The 23,478-nt window shown below is 36.9% G+C and overlaps 1 protein-coding gene across 1 annotated transcript in view; it reads right to left on the bottom strand.

The window, feature by feature from the left end:
• Positions 1-23,478, bottom strand: part of UTRN (utrophin) — a 604,813-nt gene that overhangs the window by 297,737 nt on the left and 283,598 nt on the right. Inside the window, exons 47-50 of the mRNA XM_017849334.1 lie at positions 22,383-22,597; positions 20,194-20,311; positions 16,026-16,231; positions 13,612-13,766 (exon numbers count right to left, since the gene is read on the bottom strand). Of these exons, the coding sequence (XP_017704823.1) occupies positions 13,612-13,766; positions 16,026-16,231; positions 20,194-20,311; positions 22,383-22,597 (694 nt within the window). The remainder of the gene's footprint in view (positions 1-13,611; positions 13,767-16,025; positions 16,232-20,193; positions 20,312-22,382; positions 22,598-23,478) is intronic.

Below are 23,478 nucleotides of genomic sequence, written 5' to 3'. Positions count from 1 at the left end.
CACTGGGGCCTATCATGGGGAGGGGGGAGGAGGGAGGGATTGCATTGGGGAGTTATACATGATATAAATGATGAATTGATGGGTGCTGACGAGTTGATGGGTGCAGCACACCAACATGGCATAAGTATACATATGTAACAAACCTGCACGTTATGCACATGTACCCTAGAACTTAAAGTATAATAAAAAAAATAAAAAAATAAAATAAAAAAAAAGAACCAGGCTAGGAGGGGAGGTGGGCAACCTAAGGTTATGCTTCAAAGGAAAAGTGAGCTAAGAAGACCATGAGCACTTGGCCTCAGACAGTATTCCACTGGGTAGAGTAATTCCAGCAGCACACTTTGGTCACCAGTGGAACATTCTCAATCCAGAAACTAGAGCACCTATTGACAAATTATCTACTGATCATCAGTGGGAAAAGAGATACTACTGTAAAAATATTCACTTTGTAAGATACTTTCCATTCAGAAAAACAAATTTTAGTTGTTCTGGAAGAGATGTCTACTTTGTTGGTTATATAAGTAAAAAAATATGGATTTTGGATTAAGGTAGACAAAGCTCCATCACTCACTAGCCACGAGCGCGTGGGCAAGGATTGTCTTCATCATCCCTAAACTCTGCCTGATACACAGGTTTTCCATGGTCTGACTCTGGCTCACCTCCCCAGGAGGCATCTCCCCACTTCACACTTCATATGTTATTTATCTACAAAAATGAACCAATTATTAATCCTCTGAGAGGTCACTGCCTCTGTCACATCCAGAACTCTACATTTTACTTTTTTTACCTTAAATATCCTCCTGCTCCTCTCCTCCAGCCTCCACTAATTTTCCCCATCCCACCTGGTTAACTTCTACTGACCCTCCAGACCTGGGTGCAAACACTTTCCAAAACCATGGTACCTTCCCCAAGCCATCCCATAGTTTCCCCTACCATGGCTGTTGGTGTTTCATCGCTGCTATCATAAATAACCACAAACTTTGTGGTATAAAGCAACACAAGTTTACTGTCTTACAGTTTTGTAGGCTAGTGATCAACATGGGTCTCCATTAGACTAAAATCAAGTTATCAGCAGGGCTGCATTTATTTTTGGAGGGTCTAGGGGTGAATCCGGTTTCTCTTCTTTTCCAACTTCTAGAGGTTGCCACATTCCTTGACTCGTAGCCACTTGCTCCACCTTCAAATCCAGCAACAGCAGGTGAAGTCCTCATATCACATCTCTCTGAACCACTCGTCTGCCGCCTCCTCCACATTTTTTTTTTTTTTTTTTTGACACAGAGTTTCACTCTGTCGCCCAGGCTAGAATGCAGTGGCGCAATCTCGGCTCACTGCAAGCTCTGCCTCCAGGGTTCACGTCATTTTCCTGCCTCAGCCTCCCGATTAGCTGGGACTACAGGCACCCACCACCATGCCCAGCTAATTTTTTTTCATTTTTTTTATTTTTTGTATTTTTAGTAGAGACAGAGTTTCACTGTGTTAGCCGGGATGGTCTCGATCTCCTGACCTCGTGATCCACCCACCTCGGCCTCCCAAAGTGCTGGGATTACAGGCATGAGCCACCAGGCCCAGCCCGCCTCCTCCACTTTCAAGGACTCCTGGGATGAAATGGGGCTCACCCAGAAAATTCAGAATAATCTCTTTGGGGGCCACTTTTCTGCCTTCCTCATTGTATCTCTGATCATGACGGTAAGCAAATATCTTCTTGTCTGTTTAAAGCTGTTGTTTGTCAATGCACCCGGCATAGGTAGGACCAGGACCTACATACAGTAGCAACTCAACAAGTATTTATTGAATAAACTTATACAGCAATAGGAATAACATCTCCATATTGCAGCAATATTTTCAGGAGAAAATGAGGTATACACACATAAATGTATCAAGATACAGTGAATACTCAAAAAATATTTTCCCTAACCTCATATATGAATTGGTGAAATACTAGGAAATTATTTTTGCTTATTGAATGCAAATGTGAAATTTAATGATAAGTGTCCTGGAATTTTTTTAACACCTACATAGCTGGTATCAAATTTTTATCATAAACTTAATTAACTACTAAACATAATGACCATACTAAAAGTCAAACCCTACTTACAGCAGTTCAAATTGACTTCATATTATTATAATGAATATACATGTTTAAATTTAAAATCATAGTTTATACATGTTATTTTATATTCTGATTTTTGAAATTAATATAATTTATAAAACTTTCTAATAGACTATAGCTCAGTTGTTTCCTCCACCTCCAGTTTATTTTTTCTTACTTTTAAAAATTAGATCCTAGGCTACAGTATGGTATACTCAATATTACAAGATTTTTTAATCTATTTTCAAGGAATTTCACATGATTTATTACAATATCATAAGTCAATAAAATCACTGAAATTAGAGTCTCAGGAACATGTATTCATAATTTATTACACAGGCTAATCTACTACCTTTAATGCCATTTGTACACTGCTCTTAGTAGACAAGGACCTAATTCTATCACCTCTACCATTTACTAGCTAGCTGTATGGCTTGGGGTAAATCATTTTAAATCTTCAATTGATTTTTTTCATCCTTAAAATAAGGGGCTTGTACTAGATCAGCAAATGACCCATTTCAAAATATCCAGAGATCCTTTTAAAACTACATAATCCATTACAGGAATTACAAAACCTACTAGAAATGTTCCTCCACTCTCACCTCCATCCCTAGTTTCAAATTCAGCTTCATTAAGAATCGCTGCATGTAAACAAAACGTGACTGACGGGAATAGATGAGTAGTGTGCTGATCGCAAAAAAGGTTGGGAAGCATTAACACGGAAGAGTTCTAAGATCACATCCAGCACTGAACTTGCATTCATTTATGATTCTCGATGTAGATTTTATATTTGGCAGTTCTGACTGTTACATCTCAAGAAAGATCAGAACACAGCTAGAGGACGTATTGAGAAAAGTAACGAGATAATACAAGGGAAGGAATATTGTTAAAGGAAAAGAAATGGTTTTAAGCTTAGGAAATTGTGGCTAGAAGATAAAGGTAAAGAAAAATTTTTAAATCTTTTGTTAAATATACAAATCACAAAGCACATAGGCAAAAAAATCTAAAGATACAACACTTTAAGTTTAGAAGGGTAACATTAGCAGAAATTTTTCTTTTTACTTCAAACAGAAGAAGTAACAGACTATAAAAGTCTTTACTGCAAGAAATGATACCAACTAAAATATAATTAGCTTCCCATAAAAGATTTAAGGATATCCATGGGTGACAGATTTTAATAGTTTACATTAAAGGGAAGTAGGATATTTTTTAAAATACAAACTCTTAGCTTTTTAAAGATATTTTTGTAATAAAAGCAGCTATGATACCCTATAGCCTATAGTCATTTTGTAACATAATAAAACATGATATACTTGCCTTTTTAAAATGTTATTTTAAAGATGTTAAGTAATACTTGATATTTTAAGCTACAAGATACATTAATCAATTATGCATTTGCTTATAATTCGTCAAAAGAGTATTTGAATGTGAGTAGGTATGTCTCTCTTTTTAAGGAGTTTAATGAAAAGATCATCTTAGGAAAACCATCGATGTGTGTTGCCAAATTTTGGTGTGCTCAAAAGGTGACCTTTACACTAGTATAAGATTTAAATACATTTATCTCTTTTAGAATGAAAAACAGTAGCATCAGTAGTTTGAGTGGCAGGTAGAAAACTTAATATGAAACAATTCTTTAAACTTTTCAATGAGCACCTTCACAAGGGAATTTTGTTCTTTCAGATAATTCTCACCTGGGAAATTAACATTAAAGCATGCTATGGGAAAAATGCAGTTGAAATGAAGAATCAGGCACTGCATGTATTTCCAAAGATCCATGGTCTTTTAGTGACCAATCCTGGTTACGTAGAGGATAGATTGTCATCATATTTGAAAATTCACTGCATGGGACTCAAGGAGACCCCGTCTTAAGCTGCTAATCCCCATTAACAGCCCCACCACAACCCCCTGCAGTTACCTCATGATCCCTGCCCACAGCCCTGTGAATCCAAAGGAGCATCTCTCCTGGGGCTGTGATTGTCAGGAAATAAATAGTCAAGACCACAGAGTCATTTCCTTGAGAGGAATTCCCTCACCACATCCTATTTCCTCTTTAGTTAAGTCACTACCAGATATTTGGTCTTTATTAGTCAACCAGTATCGAACTGTAACTCCAATACCTTCCCCAGTCTGCGCCAATACACTCCCCCAACCCTTCTTCCACCATGCTCTAGAGCTCCTCTTCTAGGATCAGCAGACTGTACTGTTACCTTCTCTCTCCTCGAACCAATCCCTTTTTGTCTTCACTGAAACCAGTTTCCTTAGGGCCATTATTTCTCCTGCAAACTTTTTGTTTTTTCCAGAGGCTAGCTCTGTCACCAAGGCTGGAGTGCAGTGGCATGATCACAGGTCACTACAACCTCCACCTCCTAGGTTCAATAACCTAAGCCTCCCTAGTAGCTGGGACCACAGGCATGTGTCACCACACCCAGCTAATTTTTGTATTTTTTGTAGAGATGAGGTTTTGCCATATTGCCCAGGCTAGTTTGGAACTCCTGGACTCAAGTGATCCACCTGCCTTGGACTCCCAAAGTGTTGGATTACAGACATCAGCCACTGCATGGGGTCCCCTGCAAACTTTTCATGAAGTTTTTCCCTTTTTCTCTCAGATCCTTTATGCCTCAGTCTGAGGAGTTGGAATAAGGGTTGTCCCTGCTCCCCACTGCTACCTCCAGGTTACTGTTTACCCATCTTCCAGGCAAAATCCTGCTGTGGAAAGTACAACACATGTATCCCCTATGTTCCTATACTCAGTTTCAGGTTCAAGGGCACTGTATATATTTATAAAGGTTGACCACTGCCTCAATGAGGAAGTGAAGTTTGAAATCCAATTCAAGATCTGTTTGCCAAGCCACAGCTCTAGTGAGGGATGGCACCACCCACAGAAAGGGACACATGAGACACCATTATGGACCAGAGGCAATCCTGTTCTCTCATTTCCAAAGATCTTACTCTTCCCTGCTCCATCTTTCTCCCACTTCCATCTGCATTCTTCTTCATTGCCTCATTGAGCAGATGAATCCTATAAAGAGCAGTTCAACAGGGCTACCTTTCCTTACATTTAATAATATAAACCGTAAATAGGCACTCATTACTGCCCAGAAATACTATAAATTTGCCCTAAGAAACTCTCCATCCCACTCACAAAGATCTGATCTTACACCCAATCCTCTCTCTTCCAACTTCTCTTAGTCTCACCTCCAACCTCACTAACAACGTGCTTGATGGATCATAAAGCTCAGTTCTTTCATGAAGAACCTTTCGTCTTCCACCACTAATGGTCTAGTTCACCTACATCTAAACTCATCTACTCGTTGCCTTTTCTGATCATAATGAAAGGTGCATTCCAGTTCTTACCAAACCCAATTCTCTAAATCTCACTTTCTTATCTTCTCAAAGCCTTCTTGTCCTCCTTCCTTTGTCCCCTCTGTGTTTGATCACCAGTCTCTCATCTAGTGGATCATTTTCATAAGCACACAAACATGATTTACTATAATCCATTTTAACAGAAAAGTCAATCAACTCTCTTTACCCTACAGTCCCCACACTAAGTACTACCCAATCTCTCTGTCCCTCTTCACACAAACTTCTCTAAAGTTGTTTCCACAAACTGTTTCTACTTCTTCACCTTCATCTCACTCTCTAGCTTCCAGCCGCATTACTTTCTCCAAATTGCTCTTTCAAAAATCACCAGGAATGTCCAAGCTGTGGAATTCTCAAAATCGTGTACTGTGTCATCTTATTTGATGATTCAGCCCAATTCAACCCAGTAGATCATTCTTTCTTAGAAACATTCCCCTATCTCCATTTCCTCTAAGAGATATTCTCCTCCCTCTATTTCTGAACGTGACAAATCTGCAATTTTTTTTTCCACTTCATTGGAAATTTTTTCTGAGACCCTTTTGCTCTTTTCTCCTTTTTTGCTCAGTCACCAAACCCTAGGCCTTACGGACTCAGTCAGGCATGCCCTTCTCGTCTTCATCTTCACTCCCTCCCTGGTGATCTCATCCAGTCCCACATGTTCAACCTCCAATGTGAATGCTGAGAACTCTCAATTCATATCTGAGTTCTAGAACATCTGAGTTCCAGATATATATATGTAATTGCCTATTTAACCTATATACTTAGATATCTAACAGGCATCTCAAACTTACCATAACCCGACTTACAATTTTTGTTCTTCCAAAACTCCCACATCCTTTCCCAATTCAGTGAATTGTACCACCGCTCATCCTTTTACAAAATTCCATCTTGGATTGTTTCCAAGCCCTTAAGGCATATATCTAATCTACCAAGATGTCTTTTCTACTTCCATAGCATATCACAAATCTACCATCTTCTTTACATCATTGCTGGCATACAATAGCCACGGGGACCACCATGTCCCAGCTGGACCACAGCCATCACTTCCTTTCTGGTCTTCCCAATTATTCTACTATACCCACTAGCAACCTATTCTCCACATAAGATCCAGAGAGATTAAATTTTAATATATATACATCAGACAGTGTCACTCCCTTCCTTAACAATTCCAATAAGTTTCTATTGTACTTTTAATATCCAAACTCCTTCCCATGTGATATGATTAGGTTTTGTACCCACACCCAAATCTCACCTTGAATTACAACCCCTATATCCCATGTGTCAAGGGAGAGACCAGGTGGACATAATTGGATCATGGGGATGGTTTCCCCCATGTTGTTCTAGTGATAATGAGTGAGTTTTCACAAGATCTGACAGTTTTATAAGGGGCTCTTCCCCCTCCACTCAGCAATTCTCTTCCTACTGCCTTGTGAGGAAGGTGCCTTGCTTTCCCCTTCACCTTCTGCCATGATTGTAAGTTTCCTGAGGTCTCCCCAGCCATGCTGAACTGTAAGTCAATTAAAACACTTTCCTTTATAAATTACCCAGTCTCAGGCAGTTCTTTATGACAGTATGAAAATGGACTAATATAACATGTCTTATAAAGTTCAGCATGATCTGGCCTCTGCCTTCCTCTCCTACCGCATCTCAGGCTTTTACCATCATATTCATTATATTGCAACCACATGCTATGCTCTTTCCTGCCTCATGACTTTTATATTTGCTGTTCACTCTGTAATTTTCTTCAGATGGTTCCTTCTTAGCCTTCAGAACCAGTTCAAATGCCACCAAGTTATGCTTTCTAAATTTGCCTCAGTTAGGCTCCTCTCTTACATAGCACCTCTTTAATTTCTCTTGCCTCCAAAACAATCTCCTATAATTATGTATTATGTTCTTATTTACCACTTATGTACATTGCAAGGCTCCCCCTAAGCAATGTAAGCTTCCTGGGAGCAGGAACGAGGTGCATTTATGGCTGAATCTTTAGGGCTGGTCATAGAGCTTGGCAAATAGGAAGCAAAATAAATACTTGTTTAACTAGTTGATTAATCAATTAATGGAAAAACAAACAAATGAAAACAAAAACAAAGACTGTGGGCATTGTTTCTGTGGGCATTGGCTCTTTAGTTTGTTTGATATGGAGCTAAATGTGCTGAGAAAATATCTGCATGCTTGAGTTTGATATTTACAAAATGAAAATATTAACATTCATAGGCATTTATCACAAAGACATTGTTGGCGATTTTGTTAAAAAAAAGTAATAAAATGATACTTGAGATATTAAAACAACATAACAGAAGAGGAAAATATAGAAGACTATAATTTTATACTTCTCTTTTGGCCAGCTTTATACCCAACTTGGAAGGGAAAACTAAAAATCAAATGCTAGCAGAGAAAATAAACAAGTTGAAAAATAAAGGTGATTTTCAGGGAAAGAAGTAAGCTTCTGAGAGGATAAATCAAGTTGACTGACCCAAATCTCCGAACCTCATATTTTTGGACATGCTAGGAGGATAAGGCTACCTGCATTCGGGAATGACAGCTGCTACAGCATTTGTTTTAAGAGCTTGAAGGTTGAGCCTGGCTGTTATCAGGCCTTAAGAAACAATCCCAATATGAGTATCTTCTATTGATGACTGTTAAAAAGAACTGACCAAATTGGACAAAGAATAATTGCTGAAAAAAGCTTCATTTTTATTAATCTATAGGGACAATAAACATCATTACTGAAAAGTAATAACAGATATAATAGAAGCTTCCAAATATACAACAAAATTAATTGGAAAATCAATCAAAATTAAAATTTTGAAACTTAACCTGTTTTCAGAATAGTTACAAAATCAGTCTTTAGTATACACAATTTTTAAATAACCTTTTGAAAACTATATACATTCCACACGTCTAGCTGGCCATTATTAACTAATAAACATTAATGAGAAAGACAATACCATTTCAAAAGAAGAAAATAAAATTATCTTACTGGATAAATCTGTATTTGTGCCTCCCACATTAAATAATTGTGTCTTATGAACAGACACTTCTCAAAAGAGGACATTTATGCGACCAAACATATGAAAAAAAGCTCAACACCACTGAGCATTACAGAAATGCAAATCAAAACCACAATGGGATACCATTTCATGCTAGTCAGAATGGTAATTATTAAAAAGTCAAGAAACAACAGATGCTCGTGAAGCTGTGGAGAAATAGGAAGGCTTTTATGCTGTTGGTGAGAATGTTAATTAATTCAACTGTTGTGGAAGACAGTGTGGCATTCCTCAAAGACCTAACAACAGAACTACCATTCAACCCACCAATCCTATTACTGGGTATATACCCACAGGAATATAAATCATTCTATCATAAAGACACATGTACGTGTGTGTTCACTGCAGCACTGTTCACAAGAGCTAAGACATGGAATCAACCCAAACACCTATCAATGATGGACTGGATAAAGAAAATGTGGTACCTACATACCATGGAATATTATGCAGCCATAAAAAGGAATGAGATCATGTCCTTTGCTGGGACATAGATGGAACTGGAAGCCATTATCCTCAGCAAACTAATGCAGGAATGGAAAACCAAACACCACATGTTCTCACTTATAAATGTGAGCTGAACAATGAGAACACATGGACCCAGGGAAGTGAACAATACACACTGGGGCCCGTACGGAGAGGGCAGGAGAAGGGAGAGCATCAGGATATATAGCTAATGAATGCTGGACTTACTACCTAGGTAATAGGTTGATAGATGCAGCAAACCACCACAGCACACATTTACCTATGTCATAAACCTGCATGTCCTGCACATGTATCCTAGAACATAAAAAATAAAATAATAAAATAAAATAAAATAAAATAAAATAACTTTTAAAAAATGTGTCTTTTAAATTCTGTACCTTTTCTTCCCAGGATGGTTGGATTTTGCTTTGGCAGAAAATACTTAATTGCAAGGTAAATTCAGCAACTGTGATAATTCTGCAAACCAAGGAAACTACATTTTTTAAGAAATTTCATCTGTTAACAAAGTTTTAGAATATATATACTGCACTCAGAAAAGCAGACAATCAAGTATTTTATCATTAATTAAAGTAGAAAGAGTTTGAAATGACTATGAACAAACAACTGACTCAACCTTCTGCTAATTTAACCACAGAAAGTACGGTGCGTGTGATTAAAAGCAGTGGATTTATCAGAAAGGCATATGAAAGAGCAGATGATGATAGTTTGGGCAACTTTTTCTTAAGTGTAGACTACCTACCAAGAACTTTTACACATAACTTTTGATATCACAATAATCCTACATATTAGACATGTTCTCCACTTTAGATCAAGGAAATGGAAATCAAGGAAATTTCAATGAGTTGAAATAACTTCCTACAAGTTAGCATAAAAGGCAAGTGCATAAGATGGCTTTTAACCAAGGATTGCCCCATATACCTTACATTCTGTGCTTTCTGTTTTACCTGTACCAACCTAGAAATACCTTAACATAGGCAAGGTAAAATGTGACTTCATGGGTTAAGGACAAGGAGAAAAAGAGAACGTAATTAGTGATTTCTAAGGAATTGTTTATAGCACAGAGCTATGCTGTCTCATTTCCTCTACAATACTTCAGTGTAGATAACTATGTGTGCATATACATGGGTGTGCATATATATACACATACCTGTATATACATGCATGTGCAAACACATCTATACACACATAGTTATACACGTGTGAATACGTGTGTGTGTGTTATAGAATGTTATTTTGGCCCTGGAGTACCAAAATATATACAGCTAAAATAGCATTTCAGACCCAAATCAGGCATCAACACTGACTGTGCTATAAACACATTTCAACAATCACTATCTCAACAGGCACTAGAAAATTCGTTAATTAGCATTAAGAGATGGAACGAAAAAAAAAGTTATAAGTAAAAAAAGTAGTGGTCAGGATATATAGATTAGTTAGAAACATTAGAGACAGGCCTATTGTACAAAGAATCCAAAAAATCAGGATCCAGTTGTGTTTCAGAATTAAGATTTTTTTGAACATTAGAATACTAATATTATGAAAGTAACTATATTAACTACTACCCCTGAACAGGGTCTGGGGAAGCAATCAAACACATTAATATTTCTGCAGCAAGGAACAAGGCCATTCACACTAACCAGAATAAATAAAGACTTTAATAAATACCCGCATGGCAATTCAAAGCTTTCTGTTATCAAAGCTGTTTTTAGATTTTGGCATTGTAGATAAGGGATTGTGGACTTAAAATTGTGAACAGCCAAATTATTTAGGCTAACTGCAATTCATACAAAACATTTCCTTTGAAAGATGATATTGAACTACACACATTATGCTGCACAGTATTCCATGTGTAAGTATAACAACCCTTCACCCCTCCAGAATTTGGCTGACAATGATGTATATACAGAATAGGCTGGAAGATAAGAGGGCAGCCATGGTAAAAAGGCCTCTCAGCAGCCATTGGACAGGGTGTGATGGCCATGTACTGGAGTGCAATACATTATGCATAAAAAAGGCCCATATCTTTCATCTGATATGGCTTCTAAACTCAACACAGATATGAATCAGTAAGCAGAATTAAAGACAGAACTGAGAGGCAGGTACACAAAGCAGTCACCAAGAACGTCAGCAAAGGCTGACAGTCTGATTGAAAGAAGAAAAATGAAACTGTTTTTAGAGATGATAAGAGCCTGACTTGCCAGTCAAGCTTGAATTCCAATCCCAGCTCTGCCATTATAAGCTGTGTGGTCTTGAGTGATTCCTTAATTTCTCTGTACTTCAGTTTATTCATCAACACAGGACTGATGAAAACGCTACCTCTCTCCTGTGGTTGTTGTGAAGATTAAATGAAATGATGTGTGTGAAGAGCTTAGCACAGTGCCTGACAATGAGATAATACTCAAAATTTATATGCACAAAACAAAGCCCCAAATCTCACAAAGTATAGCAGCCTGAATAAATTTACTGCCAGTTCCTCAGAACTCAGAGCATGAAGAGTATTACCATTTAGCATAGAAAAATATCATCCTGACTGTGTTGCATGACTTTGAACATGCCATTTAACTTCTCTGAGTCTAAGAACATTAGATTAGACCATGTATTCTCAGCAGAGGTAATAAATGGTTATTTCTTTTCAGGGGAGGGTGAAAAAATGTACTCTTTTTATATATAAAGCACAACCATACAGTACACAGTATATCATGGTATTAAAATTTCATGGGGGAGATGAGTCTACAAAGGCTCCTTAGGGAAGCAATAATGTAAAGAAAGGTTGAGAAATACTGGTTCAGAAGCACTCTAAGGTCACTTATATCCATCAAAGTTCTTTAATTCTATCTTTGCAACAATAATACCAAGAATTAAAAAAAAGAAAGTTAAATATACATTCACAAGCTTTAAGAAGGCAAAGAAAGATTTATATATTCTACAAAGATGTCCATCTAAAATAGTTAAAAATTTAAATATCACTGTATTTAAAAGAGAAAACTCTCTTTACATATAGAAGCCCTAGTTGTCATTCGTGAAGGGATCCTATGAGCCAGTTTTGCTCTGTTTTCCCTGCTTTATAGATAACAATATATCTAAATCATGTCTAAATATTAATATAATTACTTATTTCCCCACCACCAAATGCAGAGAAAACAATAAGGCAACCACTTATAACTACAAAGAAACTGGAACATTGTGATTGTCTTAGCTATGATAAATGAAAAATCGTCTTGCAATATAATTCATTTTTAATTGCCTCTTCCATCTAATCCAACTACTGCTGTAGGCCGTCTTAAAATATTTACAAAGTAGAAGCAAAAAAAAAGAATTGGAGGTGCTAAATAAACCAGGCCACACATTCCTAAGGGATCAATTTTTTGTTAAATTACAAGGAAAACAAGTCCTAACTCTTGTACATGGAACTTTTAGAAACACAAAGATAAAGTATATTTAAGGACTATATCTCTTGAGGTTAAAGCTGTTTTTAATTCACCTTCTTCCCCGCGTGAGTTATGGCATCTTTACTACATCCAAATAACCTATCACAATAAAAGAGAAAAGTTGTAGTAAAATGTTAGAAAGACCATATTATACTCACTCTGCTTTAACCACTTGCGAAGTTTTGCCTTTGCTAACCCAATCTTATTTTCTCCAGTATCCTAGGTATATCTAACAACACATTCAACCTCACATTCTGCCCTCACAACTCTCTTCTTCGAGTTTTCAGAACTTCAGAGATTGTAACTAAAAATAACATTCTGGAAATGTATAAAACTTCTCCATGTCAAAATGTTATTAAATGCTTAATCATAGTTTATTATCAGGAATATGTCAGGAATATAAAGTGCTCTCATACCCATTGTATTCACGGCAAAATAGATGTGTTTTGATACCAAACTGGTTTTAAGACACTTGCATTTTAATAGATAACGATGCACGTAATTTCACTTAGACACAAGCATTCCCAGTACTATATGCATGATGTAAATATCTTTTTTTACTAGTGATGAATACAAATACACAATCTTAAAGAGATGCTAATCACTGTTTGTAATTTCTCAAATTCTAGGTGTTCAAGTGACAGAAAATTCTCTTGTAAACACATATTCTATTTTGGGCTGTTCCAAATACTCTAACTAGACAAAGCAATGGGAAAAAAGATAGTAAATTAACTAAAACTCTAAATGCACATAGATTATTTCAGGGGTTTAGTGTTGGATCCATGTGTGTCTGGTCCTCAACTTAGGATGCCCCACCCAAATAGCATACTATTACAATTACATTTAGGGATACTATTACCCTGATGCATCTGTAAACACCTGCACGCCTTACATTCAGGGTACTACAAAGTGTATTCCAAATAATACCAAGAGTATAAGATAATCAGAGCACGTAATCATTGGCAAGGTTTAGGCTGATTTAAAAAAAAAAAAAAAAAAACTCCATTGTAAAAATTCAAATACGTATTGTATAAACATACATTCTGAACTAAGTATGATAATACTAACTCAGCACATCACAATATAAAAACAAAAAAAACATAAAATGTACTTGCAGTAGCCACATGTTTGGCCATGAGAAAGCCAAAGCAATTAAATTCTCAACTTGACAATATACATTCATCTGCCAGGGCCTTAGAGTTACCTTTGTTTGAGATTGATCCATGACGTTTTTAAGTACTCTGTGGTTTCTTTCACATTCCTTGTGTCATCACTCCCATATTCCTCCAGGAGTTTCTGCAGGATGTTATCGAATGCCATGACGATACCATCTCCAGGACCCAGTTCTTGAAGCAGTATCTGAGGTGCAAGTGTAGGTCTGTTTGTTAGACTTGGTCACTCAGTAATTAGTATCATCAAAACAATAGTACTCCCAGCAGATTTTGACATGCTTTAGATACAGATATCGCGAGATGAAAACAGACTGGGGGCAAATCCTTTCTTATATGTAAGCAGAAACCAAAATTAGGAGAAGTGAAAAGAAACTAAGTGAAAAGAAACTGACTATCTAAGAAAGTGATCAGGTACATAGATGACAATATTACAAGATTATTATCTTTTTCTTTTTGAGATATTTTCCTTCCTCAAACCATTTGCCTTTTTCATTCCTTCTGTTGTACCTCTGATCCTTACAGGGACATGTGTCACAAAGGACTGAATACAGACAGAGTTTCTGCATACATGCCTGGAGAAACGTGAAGGATCAACAACATGGACATCTTCTATCTCTTGCCCCTGGATCACAAGGTGTGTTTACAAAGAACTGCTTGAATGGATCAAGCTGCCAAGCAAGGTTTACTGAGAGTTTACTTGAGTAGCCAAACTGATGCTGAATTTGTCCACTGGCATTGGTTCTTTGATATAGTTTTTCAGCCTCTGAGAGTCTCTGGATCAAGGTACTCACCATGAAATCTAAATGACAACTGCAACTTTTAATATAATGCTTTTTATAGCAATTGGGAAGATTTTAAATCAGCCTAAGGCTTCAGAAGAAAAGAACCACACTGCTGATTAGAAAATAATCTTCTAATATGATAACTGAAACACTGACATCATTTTAATTGTATTCCTCTAGTTAAGGGGCCAGGGGCTTCACTACGACTTAGGAATCGCTTGGTGGAAACAATCAGCAGTATCACAAACACAGAGAATGATCCAGAAACACGTATAACTGGCCACCTGCTTTTAAAACTGTAACCAAGTAAAGTCTGCATTTGTGGAGAATAAAAACATACTTCCACATTTTCGATTGTTTTCTACATATACTCTCTTAAATTCTTCACAGATATATACTTCTATCTTAGGCTAGCTGAAAGGCAAATAAATGTTATACCAAACTATAACCTCACAACCAAAACCTCCAATTCAAGAATATTTTATAATTTTATACAGAGAATCTTAAAAGCACTTTTAAAATTACCATAGTTGCTCAATAATATTACCAACTCTATAACTAACCTGATGACAAAAAAGATGCTTGCTATCATGAAATTAATAAAACCGTTTGGTTAAAAAGACATTAAAGGAAACTAAACTTATCTGATTTGTTCACTACAGTAGCCCTCAAATGAAAGTCTTGGAACATTTTATTAATAAAAATAACCTTCAGGGTAAGTAAGTAATATGGTTTGGATTTGTGTCCCCACCCAAATCTCACGTTCAATTGAAGGAGGAGCCTGGTGGGAGGTGACTGGATCATGGGGATGAATTTCCCCCATGCTGGTCTTGTGATAGTGAGTTCTCACAAGATCGGATGGTTTAAAAGTGTGTGACACTTGGGAGGCCGAGGTGAGCAGACTACTTGAGCTCAGGGGTTGCAGATAAGCCTGGGCAACATGGCAGAACCCCATCTCTACAAAAAATACAAAAATTAGCTGGGTGTGGTGGTGCATGCCTGTCATCCCAGCTACTTGGGAGGCTGAGGCAAGAATCGCTTGAACCCAGAGGTGGAGCTTGCAATGAGCTGAGATCCTACCACTGCATTCCAGCCTCAGCAACAAAGTGAGACAATGTCTCCAACAAATAAATAAAATCTGTGGCACTTCTCCTTTCTATCTTTCTCTCTTTGTCTTGCTGCCTTGTAAAGAAGGTGCCTGCTTCTTCTTTGCCTTCCGCCATTATTTTAAGTTTCCTGGTGCCTCCCAGTCATGCTTCACTACATTATCCCTCAAATGAACTATGAGTCAATTAAATCTCCTTTCTTCATAAATTACCCAGCCTCAGGTAGTTATTTATAGCAATGTGAGAACAGACTAATACAGAACGGAAGGGAGCAAAAGAGGCTTCCTGGAATCTTGAAAATGTTCTCTTTCTAGATGCCGATTGAGAGTGTGTTTCACTTGCAAAAAGTCATGCACATTCTTACTTGTTATGCCTCCAGAAATTTTTCAGAAAAATTTTCCAGATCAAATTCTTCAATAAATTTCAATATATACTCTAAGAACTTAGGAAAAAAACATGACAGGGTCCTATTGTTAAGAATTACAGTGAACAATAGAAAAAAAAAAAAAAGTGTATCCAACAAAATAATACTGCCAAAAAAAATCTGATGAGTCTTACTTGGTTATCAGAAATTTGTTTGGTGAGTGGATCCCGTCGGGCTTGCTGAAGAATATAGAGTCGAGCCTCATATTTTCTCATCAGTTCTTCAGTCTCCTCCCTATGGTCATCCCACTGAAGACTGTCAATAATCATGTCCTCAAGCTGCTGCTGTCTTAGCTCAACACCATGCTGAGTGCCATCCCACTGGTTCTTGACCCTTTCCACTGAGGGTAGCATTATAAAAGAAAAAAAAATTCCAACATGTAACTCTCAGGAGAAAGAAAAAATACCAGATATCGAATGTATCACAAATAAGTCTATGAACAGAAAAAAGAAAGAAGGCAAGCCGATAAACACATTTTAAAGGAATTTTAATACACATCTGCCATCCTATACAATTGACATATTTCTGAAACCATGCTTGAGAAAAAAATCTTGAATTATATTTTAAGTGCTCTAAAACAACTCACAAGAAAATATCTACTATTATAAACAGATACTGCCAAAACATTATAAAGAAAATAATTTTCTATTTAATTTTGTATTTATAGTTGTATTTACAGACCTGGTTTGATGAAGGTAGGGTTTAACAGTACTTCATGATAGAACTTTAAGACAGACAGTCACTTGTTACCCTCAAAGGAGATTTTTCTCAGGCAGTCTTGATTTTAGAAGAAAATGAACTGTGTAAGAATATTTTTGCATTTATTTTACTGTAGCAAGAAAATTTTCTAAAAGGAATTTTATATGTTCAAGTTCAAGAGAAACACTAAAAGTAAAAGACACTCATGTACTATGCACCCAGCAGCTCTTCATCATAGAATTCCACACTGGTTCTTGTCCTTCCTCTTTTATTGTTGTTTATTTCTAGTCCTTTTACTCATTATCACCTTCTCTCTCTATTTCTCTTGTAGCTTCTTCTCTTCTCCTTTCTCTACTTTTAACAGTTTTAAAGACAGAGAGATCTAAGGAAACTTTTTTTTTTTTTTTTTTTTTTTTTTTTTTGAGCGAGAATCTCGATCCGTCGCCTAGGCTGGAGTGCAGTGGCACGATCTCAGCTTTTGCCTTGCTGCATCCTCCGCCCCCGGGTACAAGTGCTTCTCCTGCCTCAGCCTCCCAAGTAGCTGGGATTACAGTTGTGTGCCATCACACCTGGCTAATTTTGTATTTTTAGTAGAGAACGGGCTTCATCACGTTGGCCAGGTCTCAAACTCCTGAACTGTCTGCTTCGGCCTCCCAAAGTGCTGGGAATACAGGCATGAGCCACCGCGCCCAGTTGGAAACCTAAATTTTTATTTTTTATTTTTATTTATATATATTGGTTTTGAGACGGTTTCTCGCTCTGTCGCCCAGGCTGGAGTGTAGCAACACGATCTCGGCTCACTGCAAGCTCCGCCTCCACCTCCCGGGTTCACGTCATTCTCCTGCCTCAGCCTCCCGAGTAGCTGCGACTACATGCATCTGCCACCACGCCCGGCTAATTTTTTGTATTTTTAGTAGAGGCGGGGTTTCGCGGTGTTAACCAGGATGGTTGCGATTTCCTGACCTCCTGATCCGCCCGCCTCGGCCTCCCAAAGTGCTGGGAGGCCTTAAATCTTTTTTAAGTGCTGCACCCAGCCTTAAATTTTGTATTAATCACTTCAGAGTTAGTTCGTAATCTTGAACTGAGGTACTAATAAACAATTACTTAGAATATCTGCAAGAGCCTGCTGATAATAAGTAGGTAGAATGTTAAAACCACACTGCTGGAAGATGCTTTGATTATCAGACAAAAAGGAAGGCTATAGTTAAATACCAGGCCCACGAGGAATGTAACTAAAACAAAACATTCCAGCTGAGTTATCATGGAACACTTTGGCAAAGTTCTTGGGATATTATATGGTTATAGTAAAACATAAAAGCTATCAACTGGCTGGGTGCGGTGGCTAACACCTGTAATCCCAGCATTTTGGGAGGCCGAGGCAGGTGGATCACCTGAGGTCAGAAGTTCAAGACCAGCCTGACCAACATGGTGAAACCCTGTTTCTACCAAACATTCAAAATTAGCTGGGCGTGGTGGCGGGTGCCTGTAATCCCAGCTACTTGGGAGGCTGAGGCAGGAGAACTGCTTGAACCCAGGAGGCAGAGGTTGCAGTAAGCCAAGATTGCACCATTGTACTCCGGCCTGGGCAACAAGAGTGAAACTCCATCTCAAAAACAAATGAGCAAAAAAAAAAGCTATCAACTTAAGGTTGTTCAAAAGGCCTTAAGTTATACTTACGTGACATCATTCTTTAAAACTTGCTCAATGAGACAATCTGTTTTATGATGTCGTAGCTGTTTAAATAAATTGCTTAAGTTTTAAACTTAAGAGAGGACAAATCTATCATAATGTTCTGTCAGTTAAAAAGTTACATAAAGTACTTATGACCAATTCTATTACTAATAGAATCCTTTAACATTAAACAAATGAAACCAAAGACATCAAGCAAGAGTAAATATCACAGGTTTGTCATAAACAATAAGTAAATTGTCCCATTCATTGTGTGTTAAGCCCTAAAACCAGGTTACTATTGGTAGCAGGACATTCCCGCTGAGAAGAGTTTTTCATATAATGAGGAGTGATGAAGGCTATAGAACGTCTACACACACAGAAATATTTATATAGAGAGAGAAAATAGAGTGTGTACATTAAATAGGAAAGGGAAGATATTTAGGAGAAGGAAAGTCTTGTAAAAACGAATACACAACCAAACAAACACCTGAAAGAAGTTTTGGACAAAAAGAGAGGTGATGAAAAAAGAAAAAAAAAAATCAAGATGATAGAAAAAGCAAACTGGAAATGGTTTTGTTGATAGTTTGGCATGACTAGAGCAGAGGAGCTCCCCTGTGATGTGAGGGAAACTGGCTCACTCCAAAGCTCCATAATAGGCACAATCCATCCATTCACAAAAAGAGAAAAGAAGGAAAATGATGTATTTAGTAAAAATAAGCCAACACTTTCAGACACTAAAAGTTCTTTTCTAATGTATCTCCTATAATACCCTTGTTGCTACCAGGAATTTTTTTGAAATCAAAACATACTTTTTACAGGAAAAGTAGCTGACTTCCTTCCCTTGAGAAAGATTAGGCTTTATCCTTCCAGTTTATATTTTGCCACAAGCATTTATTAGGTAGTTAATTTGTATTGGGAACTGTGAAAGGCCCAAGGGCAGAAAGATGGATATTCACAATCTATGGAAGGGAGAGAGAATTAAAGTAGTTGTGAGATCTATAATAAAGCTATGGGGGGAAGGCCATAGAAGGAACTAAAAATAGAAATTAACATTCACCAGGGACCAGAAGAGGAGGGAAAGACATCACAAAGGGGGTGACATTTTAGCTGCTGCGTAGAATTTCACCTGGGAAGAAAAGGCCAAGAGAAAAGAAAAATAATGTGAATAAAGGTAAGAAGACTAGGAAATGTCAGGATATTTTAAAGAATAACAGCATAACTACAGGCTGGGCTGAGGGCTGAAGTGAGAGAAGGGGTAGTGGCAGCAGATTGTGACAATCCCTAGATGTCACTCTTGAGAATTTAGACTTCGTTTGCTATTGGTAGTACATTTCCACTAGGAAGGGTTTGTAGAAGCTAGATGCTTCTGAGCTAGAATGCAAACCCCAAGCAAGGATCTTTGTTTGCTATTGTTTTGTATGTTTATTTTTTGTTGTTGTTTTCTCTCATTTTTAACTAAAGTATCCCCAAATTAATGTCAGTCACATAAGCACATAGTAGTTGTTCAATAAATATTTGTGGACTGAATTTTGGGTTGAGTTAGAAGACATAGTAAGACCTGATTTTAGACAATACAGTATAATGAGAGAAAGGATTTGCATTCTTGTGAGTTTCTCTGACTTTTTTGTATTCCTCTAAAAGAAAGCCTAAGTTAAGAGAAGAAAACCCAACGTGTAAGTAATTACTTAAGAGTCGTGATCTTAATAATTAAGGGCTTCATAAGGTCATTGTAACAATGTTCACAAAAGATAAAAACAAGGGAAAGCTACATTTCTGTATAAATAAAGAGTAACAAATATTAAACACTATTACTCTAAGTTGAATAATCTTTGAAAATGTGTGTGTGTTTGTGTGTGTGTGTGTGTGTGTGTGTGTCACTATTTGCAGGGAAAGTGGATGATGATACATAACTTTTTTTAAAAAAAAACTTACATTTTTCTGTAATTGCTGTTCTCACATCGGAACTGGAAGCTTTATTTTTCAAATTCTGTGCCAACGTAAAAACATAATCGAGCTGAGGATGGCGCTGTTCTAAGTCAGCCTTTGTAATCTGTTAAGTAGAAATGATTATTCGGATAGGTTAATAAGCCAAATGAGAAGAATAATAAGCAAAACAGATGTGCTGACATCAAAGTTGTCATTATTTTCCTTCTCTCCGGCACAGTGAGGCATCAGCAACGTGGCAGAAAATGAGTGCATGATTTAAAGTCAAAGATCCTGCATTCAAATCTCAGTTCTTCCATTTAGCACCTGAGTCACCAGGCAAGGACCTTTACCTCTCTGTGTTTTTGTTTTCACAGAAAAGAAATAATAAAATACTGACACCTCAATTACATCCAGCCTAAGGACATTAAATAAAGAAAAACCCTTCAAAAGCTGAAAAATGCCCTGAAAACATTAGCAGTTAGTGCTGCTGCTGATGCCTTGCATATCTGTTCTGTGTCAGATGTGAACACAAACTAATGTCATAGGGTTGGGGATGACATAGAAAAGTGCTAAGAGGAATAACTATAAATTAAATCCTCTTAGAAATGAAAAACTGCTGCTGTAGGTGGTTTGTCTCTCAGTGATGATAAATATGGGAGAAATGGTAACAACATCAGGAAAATCATGTGTGTTCAGTACAAAATAACAGTTATAGAGACTAAAAAACAATTTACAAAAAATACAAATAGTGGCAAATGACTTTTTCCCAGTTCTTCCTCTTTACAAATTCACCAATTTTGTAGATTTCAGCTACTCCTCTGGTGTCAAATGATTGCTCACAACTTTCCATCCTAAATCCCAGGGCACATGAATGTTGATCACTTCCTTCTAAATGGCACAAGGACTCCTCACCACAACACGTCTGAAACTAAATCACTCAAACCCTCATTCACATTCCATGTCTTCTATTCCTTATTTCCACTAATTGCAACAGCATCATCTTAATCATTTCAGAAAGGGCTCTTTGCCTTGATTTAAGCAGTTCTTGCCTCCAATCCATCCTAGTCTTCTACTAAAGCAGCGCATTGCTATCATGAGTTCCTAGTCACAATTTTAAAAAAGAAAAAGAAATGGGAAGAAAATGCTTACCAATTTCTTACAGACTAAAAATCCAAAGGGCTTTGCACAGCCTGCAGGCTCCTTCACAAAGGGAACTTGAGCTGCTTTTCCTGCCTTGCTTCACACTATATTTCTTAATTGCACAAATGTTGGCCCTACTGTCCTTCGTGCCTCCTGTACCACATGACTTTATTCACTCTGTTCCCTATACCAGGAATGTCATCACTTTATCCTAGATACCAAAACCTCACACAGTTTGCTTTCCATCACTGGAGAAGGGATCCCCTTCCTCATCCCGGCTCCCCCAACAGGTTGCTTGTACTTGTCCTGAGGCTTTTATTAGACTCTTGTCTTGCCACAGTAATTTGTCAGCTCGTATATACTCAGTGCCTCTGCCTTGGTGTGGGCTTATTTGTAATGTGGGGATAGAAACAGTACCTACCTCACAAGATTATTACATAACTGAATGAGATAACATGTATAAAATACTTAGAAAAATGACCAGCACACATGAAGCACTTAATAAAAGTTAACAATAGCTGTTATTATTATTTTATTGTTGATTCCCAATTTCTACCTAATTCTTGTCAGTATCCTTGTACCACCTGCAACCCAGAACTTAGCACACACTAAATAGGGAAAAATAATTTTACAAATTAATATTACATGGTACATGTATAGTAATAAAAGTATAGGAGATACTCACTTCTCAAATCAGAAATTAATCTCATTATGAAATATATGTTGCAAAGGCACTTTAGGAGATTATCCTACATCACACAATAGGCATGAAATGTTAACAACCAGCTTATGTTTATACTAATGTGTCTAGCTTTATGGTATCAGTTTTAGATTTTAAAAATGCACTAGGTCTTTAGTTTAAGTCATATCACAACAGTATAAATGCAAGAAAGGCTCTGTGCTTTGTAGTTAGCCCTGGATGGTTGTTTGACAGATACAGAATTTTTTAAACCTCATTCTCTCATAGTTTAGGATAAACAAAAGGGATTCAAACAGATCTGGTCCACCTCTGGGTTGTGGTGTTTCCATGATAAGCCTTTACACTATGCACCTACTTTCATTCGGGAAACGGTCTTATTGATCTCTTCTACATCCCCGACAGTGACAATGTTGGACTTCAGCATCTGGTCGATTAATACCAGCCAGTCAGCTAGTTCTGTTATAGTTTTATCAAGATCGGCAGGAATTGAAATTTCTGAAGTACGATGAGACTGAACAGGAATATCTGACGCAGATGATACTAGCACCACCTTTTGGACACTAGGATGAGCTGAAATAAAAAACGTAGTAAAAGAGAAATCAATCAACAGGATGTTTTAATTATGGTGGTGTCACGGTGACGTGTATGTGTGTTTAAATAAAATTTAGTTTAAGTAAAAAAATTCTAAGAGGTTATTTTTTCATACTGAAATGGCTATGGCATTACCTGTAATATCCGTATGTCTTTGGTAGCTATCAAGCTAACGAAACAGTTTTGCAACATTCTAGAACGTAATCAACACTGACACTGAGAAAAACTAAAAATAGAAATGTGGGAGAATTGGAAGTATTATTTTATTTTGGCAAGATGATTTTAATTATAAAGCCAACTTATTCAAAATTTTTATTCTTTTTTCATTTAACTTTATAATGTGAGCATATTTTATTCTTATTAAACACAATTGTGAATACCTACGTAATAACCTATACCCATATTCACTTTTATTTAACCCTTTGATATTTAGATTGCTCCTGAAATTTTATTTTAATTTTAAAAAAACTTGGAAGGAATATCTTTTTGTGTAGAATATGTTGCACATTTCTGGTCCCTATCTTAGCATAGATTTCCCAAGTAGAATTACTGAGTCAGGAAATACAAAAAAAGTATGTATTTAATATCCATTGCCACATTGATTGGTTTTGATACAATAAGTAGTTGAATTAGTAACTAAAACCATCTGTAACTGACTTCAGGTATGATATATTAGATGAGGCTTAAATAATTTTCTAAAATGTAGAGCCAATCTGTAAATTCAGCACAATCCTAATACAAATCCCAACAGGTTTGAGTGTAACTTAACAAAATCATTAATTGAAATTTCTGGTTATAAAATTAATATAGAAGAGAAAAGGACAAAAAACAGTCATTTTTTTTTTTTTTTTTTTTTTTTT

The sequence above is a fragment of the Rhinopithecus bieti genome, unplaced genomic scaffold, assembly GCF_001698545.2.
Source record: "Rhinopithecus bieti isolate Rb0 unplaced genomic scaffold, ASM169854v2 scaffold_32264, whole genome shotgun sequence".
Classification (NCBI taxonomy): Eukaryota; Metazoa; Chordata; class Mammalia; order Primates; family Cercopithecidae; genus Rhinopithecus; species Rhinopithecus bieti.
This window is presented reverse-complemented; position numbering and strand designations above follow the sequence as displayed.